Source organism: Artemia sp. Qi Xiang Cuo, chromosome 21 (genome assembly GCF_049724085.1).
Source record: "Artemia sp. Qi Xiang Cuo chromosome 21, ASM4972408v1, whole genome shotgun sequence".
NCBI lineage: Eukaryota > Metazoa > Arthropoda > Branchiopoda > Anostraca > Artemiidae > Artemia > Artemia sp. Qi Xiang Cuo.
In genome coordinates, this window is record NC_142814.1 from 19,658 (window position 1) to 25,584 (window position 5,927).

Below are 5,927 nucleotides of genomic sequence, written 5' to 3' on the forward strand. Positions count from 1 at the left end.
TGTCATGGTGACAATTGGAGCATAGTTGCCCTCTAGAGTGAGAGTCACAAATATTTTCAAGACATGAATTAAAGCCTTTAGCTTGTACTGCATATCCACTATGTATTTTACACGGATTGAATAATTTGCACTTTTCATTATACTCATTAATAATTGCACAATTCTCACATGATGACCAACTGACAAGAGTGTACATGCATAGTGGACATGTATAGAACATTTTTTGGTTTCTGAAATTTTTTGGTTTCCGGTGTCAACTCTCTCACAGCTAAAAATAAACTGATCCACGTTCGATAAATTCAGAGGGGGGATAGGAGAGAGAGAGGAGTAACTCTGTGACGTTACATCACCTGTTTTGAACGGGAGAGTCATCTACATAGAATCTACGGCATTGTATTCAAAAGTATATCCACGGTATAATTCTGCTTTGTTTCAATTAATATGTCAATAAATTGAGTAAAATCATTTGAGTCACACCGTAAAAGCTTCATACAATAGTCCGATGGGGGAGAATCAGTACTCGTTATATTGTCAAGTGTTTCCTGAGAAAGTATCTTCCGTTAAAGGGATGACTCGAGAAAATCTTCACCTAGAATAAAATGAGTTTCCATAATCACAAGATTCGACATAATTTACTCTTTCTCAAATTTATTCATTTTTCAATCCTAACACTCTCACTGCTGACTCTAGACAAACCACGATTCGTTCTACTTCAAGAATATTCGATAACCTAAAAAATCTAACAAAAAGAAAATGAAACATTTTCGATTTCGAAACAATTTTATTGTGTGTGCATAATTACAACAATAGTATATTACACATATACAATTACCGATATAACTTATTGTCCTCTATATATTTCACTATTGCATTTAAAGCACTTTGAAGTCTATTCACATTTGCTATATCAAATTTTGCAGCGAAGCATAATTGGTCCTCAAATTTAAATTTACTCAATGATAAAACGTACCTTGCATATACTTCTTCCCACTCGAGACAAAACCGTGATCTTCTCGTGATTTCTACCGCAATGTTTGGTGCTCTTGTATCATTACTGCTGCTACCAGCTCCATTATCCACTTCTAATAGTTTAAACATTCCATTCATTATTGCAAATATATATCTTGCCGAATAAATAAACAAGTAAAGTCAAACTGTTCTCTTCTTGAATTCTGCTCTCACACTAATATCAACTATACTGAAAATACTTCCTTATATCAGTTTCGCGTGCTAAGACCTTTTGGAGCTATTGTGCAAATCCAATGTTGAAATTCTCAGAAAATTCTGATGATATAACATGTCCCGGTCGTATTCAATGACCGTATGGTCTTGTTCGTCTCGTATTCTAGCTCATTGGAGGTCAATTATCTTGTCCCGGTTGTATTCAATGAGCGTATTGCGTCACCCCCATTAGTAGGTCAATGCCCGTATATGGTGTCCCCCCCTGTGCTGGCACCCCTTCCCCTACTAATTCTTAGTGTAATTCTATGGTAAAATTCTTGGCTCCCGTTCAACTTTTTAATTTAAAGGCATGATAATAACTTATGGTGACCTGATTAGAGCGTTGAGTGAGAAGATGAGTGACTCACACATATAAATGTATTTAGCTTTTTGTCATATAAAAATAATATTTTGTCTTTTATTTAGGTATAATGACACGTTACTTAGTAAGAATTCGGTAAACACGCGAAGAAGTGCTTGCAGAATCTCAAAGATCCTATAGGAAAAACAGGTTTCCATCGCCTTGTGAGGTATTGCTCGCTCCGTGAAACACATTTAATCTTTAATTTTTTGGGGTTAAAGGCAGGGTCGGGGCAACCAATCCTGCCGCCCTAGCCAAGTTATTCCCCCCCCCCATTAGATTTTTCGTTTCCATTTTCCACCTCAATTGAACCCATACCCAAAATCACCACTTCTTATGTATTTTTTTTTGCACTTAACGAGACTGTTACACTAATTTACACACAAAATCACAAATCGCATATGCAAATACAAACAATGCAAAGAATACTTAACAAGGAAAACATAACCTGTGTGGCTGCTATTATAACCATAATTATGATAGATATTTATACGCGAAGCCCTTATTGTCTTATTTATTTCATTATGTACATGTGGTAAAGTGAGTTTAAGGTTATAGGGTGAGGTTGTGGTTGTGGTTGATACCTTAAGGCACGCTACCAAAGTTTAATTGCCTTAGGGCCATAGTTTATCTCTCTTATAAAGAGAGAAATGAAGGTAACAACTATAACCTCACCCTACAACCTTAAACTCACTTTACCAAAGCTGGTGGCGGTTGCAAAAACTCGGCCAAGAAGACTAAATACAAATTGTATATTGCAATAAAATGAGTTTACCAGATGAAAAAATGGCTTCCCTATCAACGATACTTGAAATTGCAAAAATTATACCAGAATACGCGGGAATTTCAGATGTCGATGAATTTACCGAAAAACTGAAAATTTTCGACAAAATAACTGAGTCGTTTGACGATAAGGTCAAAGAGCAATGCGTCGCAGCTAAAATTAAAGGGAAGCGCCCTTAAATACTTTAAGACAACTAAGGAAAAAGAGCCCAAGGACATTAGCACTCTAATTGAATCTTTTAAAACAAGGTTCATAGAAACAAGTGTTTCCGAGAGGCTAAGAACAGAGGTAGTGACATTTAATACCGCAACTAGTATCAGGTAATATGCAGACAAAATTTGTCGATCTGTATGCTTACAGTTAGAGAAAGGCGGAAATGACGAGGCGGTACAGAAAGTAGAATTACATACTTTTACTCAAGGGTTGCCAAAAAAGTTATTAAGACTAATATTATCACGAGAACCAGAAAATCTAGAGCAGGCTATAATCCTAGTAGAAACAGACGTAAAAATTGATAAGGCTATGAAAAATTTTGATCAAATGTCAATAAATAACACAAGAGCCCAAGAAAGTGTATAATATGAAAGGGGACAAAAGGGGGTGAGCTTTGGGGAGCCAAATCATGGACCAAAAAGGCACGGGGAAGGCCGAAATCTCCCGTCATGGACTGACCCCTCCCCATTTGACGACCAGTCCCATGGTATTAGATCCTTAATGATTTGGAATAACAAGTATTATGGCCATCCATCTCCTCCTCCCGAGGAAAATAGTAGAGAAAATAGTGGCAGGTCAAGAAAATACAGAAATAGCTATAGACTCCATGCGGAAAGGCAAATCAAAAATCAATATAGGGAAAGATTCAATTGCTTTTATTGTAGCAAACCAAATCATTATGTGGCACATTGCTGGCATAGAATACCCAAAGAAGGCCAAACATGCAAAACGAGACACCAGTTCAGAACGCAGGGAGGCAGAAATTTAGGAATTCAGGAAATAAATAATACTTGGAAAACACCGAATAATATTCCTGAATTTAGGCCTAGAAATCAAACGGTTAACAACACCCAGGGTCGAAATAGCTACGCTTAAGAAAACTAGGATAACCCTAGAAATTTACCATGTTTACTTGATAAGGGTGCGTCTAAATCATTAATTCGAGAGAAAGTTTTTAAGAGGTTTCCTCCTAGTGTAAAAAATCTCGTAAGCAGATGCCAGAATACCCTGACATCAGTAACAGGTCACAAGCTGACAATTTTGGGGGAATGTTCATTAAAACTTAGCACAGGGGATGAAGAAATAACAGTAACGGTGATAACATGTAAGCAAATACCATTTCCTTGTGTTCTAAGAGTAGATGCTATAAGAAAATATGGGATCGTATGGGAACCCCTCACTGATAAAATAACCATAAGCAAGCCAAACGAAACTAAAGGGCAGGTTGGCGTAACAACAGATAAATATAGTGACAATTCGGACTATAACTTAAAAATAAACAGGAAAATCACAATAGAAGGAGGAACAACAGCTCAAGTGCTAGCGACAGTAAATACAAAAGAAGGAAAGATTAAAACAATGGATGTCATGATAGGGGGGTACACCCTCGAGGAATATCCCACAATTTTCGTGGAAAATCAAATTATAAAAATTGAAAGAGGTATCACATATTTAAAATTATCAAATCTAAGCAATAATAAAGTAAAGCTAAACCAAATAGCACTCTGATAGGCGGAAAAGATTTCAAATGCAGAAATAAAATCTAATATGACAGAATATATTACAATCTTGACCAATATAAACAAGAAATGGTTTTGCGAATGAAAAAAGCTATGGAACAGGCTAAAGACAATTAGGAAGATACGAAGACAGACCAAAAAGGAAAATATGACAGAAAAAGCCAAAATAAGACTAATTATTGTTCAGGAGACTTGGTCTATGTACACAAATCTAACCTGGAAGGGACAAAAAAAAATGAAAACCGAGATGGGACGGACCTCACACAATTGTAAAAATTCTACCAATTAACTTAACCTATGTTCTAAAGCATCAGTACAAGGAAAAAGAAGAAATAGTACACCATAATAGAATGAAAAAGAGATTTTTCTCAAAACCATAGAAATCATACACCTGCCAGGATATGTTCCTTATCTTAATACAAGGTGGTACTTCTAAACTTTTTTATTTGCGTCTTAATATTTTACTAAATTCCAAATTGACTTAATTAGAAAGCATCACCATATACATAATAGGAACTTATCAAAGAAAACCTATAATTTTGTAGAAGAGATCAGTTTAATTCTAAAAGTTTACATAGATTATATGTCGTTTGCCAAGTCCTGTTTAACTGTTTAAGCGGACAGTTCTCGAAACCTTTCTTGCGTCATGATGGGTTGAATATAAGTTTTAATTTGCTTAATCTCTGAAAAACTACTATAACCAAAAGCAGGAGACACAGGTAGTGTCAGAAAGATCTGCAAAGCCTTGGACAAATTTGTGGCACAATCTTTAAGGCCATTGCTTGTGATGCAGTTAAGGACATCTTCTGGATATTCGTTTTTGGGTACTCTAGTAGCAATGGCTTGAACTCCATTGCGAAGTTCGTGGCCTTCAATATCTTTAGCTTCATTTTTTGAGAGGAAATGTTGTAAGTTCATAGAATCGTCGTTAAGGGACTTTGTTGCTGCGGCATTTACCTTGGATATGATGTACAGAAATCCAAATATAGAAGTAATCTCGTCTAACTGTTGAAGTCTTTCATCCAGAGAAGAAATTGCAGTATCGAGAACGGCAAAATGGAAATTGACTTTAAAATTGTTCTTGAAGGGATACCAAAGGTTCATCATCCGCTTCGTAATCAAACTGTTTTTTCTTCTTTTTCAACCAAGTTGGCAGGGTTTCTGTTTCAAATGTTGGTTGAACGTTTAACTCCTCTGCCACTCCGCTGGCGTCAACTACAATACTTCCAATTCCATCGTCGCAACGTAACCTTTTTAAGTACAATTTTGTTTTGCTTAGTTGATCGTTGGCAGCAGCCAAATCAAATTGTTTGGGTTGTAACTGCTTACTTTTTATGTTGATTTCAAAAGGTATACTGTGCCATAAAACTACACTTACAACAAAATGGTATTTTTTAATGTTTTTTGCCAGACCCAAAGCTTGCGCTCGCGAATTGTTACCTGTTGACCCATTTAAAATGCGATCGAGTGTCGTCTGTCACTCTCGTCTCTCATGCAGTATGAATCAGTAAGTTGACCTGTAAAACTATAATCAAGCTAATATTCATAAAGTTTTATTCTGAAATAATTTTTTTTCTAACTTTTTCATTATTGCCGCCCTCCCCAGGCTGCCGCCCTAGGTGGTCGCCTAGTTTGCCTAGTGGACGTGCTACCACTGGTTAAAGGGGCAAAAAAGGTACCTAGGTTACGTATTTAATATATGCTATGCTTTAGAAACAGATTCTGTATCCACACAAATTATGTGAAATTGAAACCATCGAAACAATTCTACAAATAAATTTACAAACCATCCCAGTATTCAACAGATGGATGTTTGTTTCCTTGTATG

General features: G+C 36.2%; 1 protein-coding gene across 1 annotated transcript; it reads right to left on the reverse strand.

Moving 5' to 3' along the window:
- Positions 1–4,711: 4,711 nt before the first annotated feature.
- LOC148939120 (uncharacterized) lies at positions 4,712–5,203 on the reverse strand. The gene has a single exon (XM_089107236.1). It carries the CDS (start codon positions 5,201–5,203, stop codon positions 4,712–4,714), a length of 492 nt encoding a protein of 163 aa, XP_088963362.1.
- Positions 5,204–5,927: the final 724 nt, after the last annotated feature.

Coding starts and splice junctions, on each gene's coding strand:
- LOC148939120 (XM_089107236.1), bottom strand. CDS start 5,203: ATGAACCTTTGGTATCCCTTCAAGAACAATTTTAAAGTCAATTTCCAT.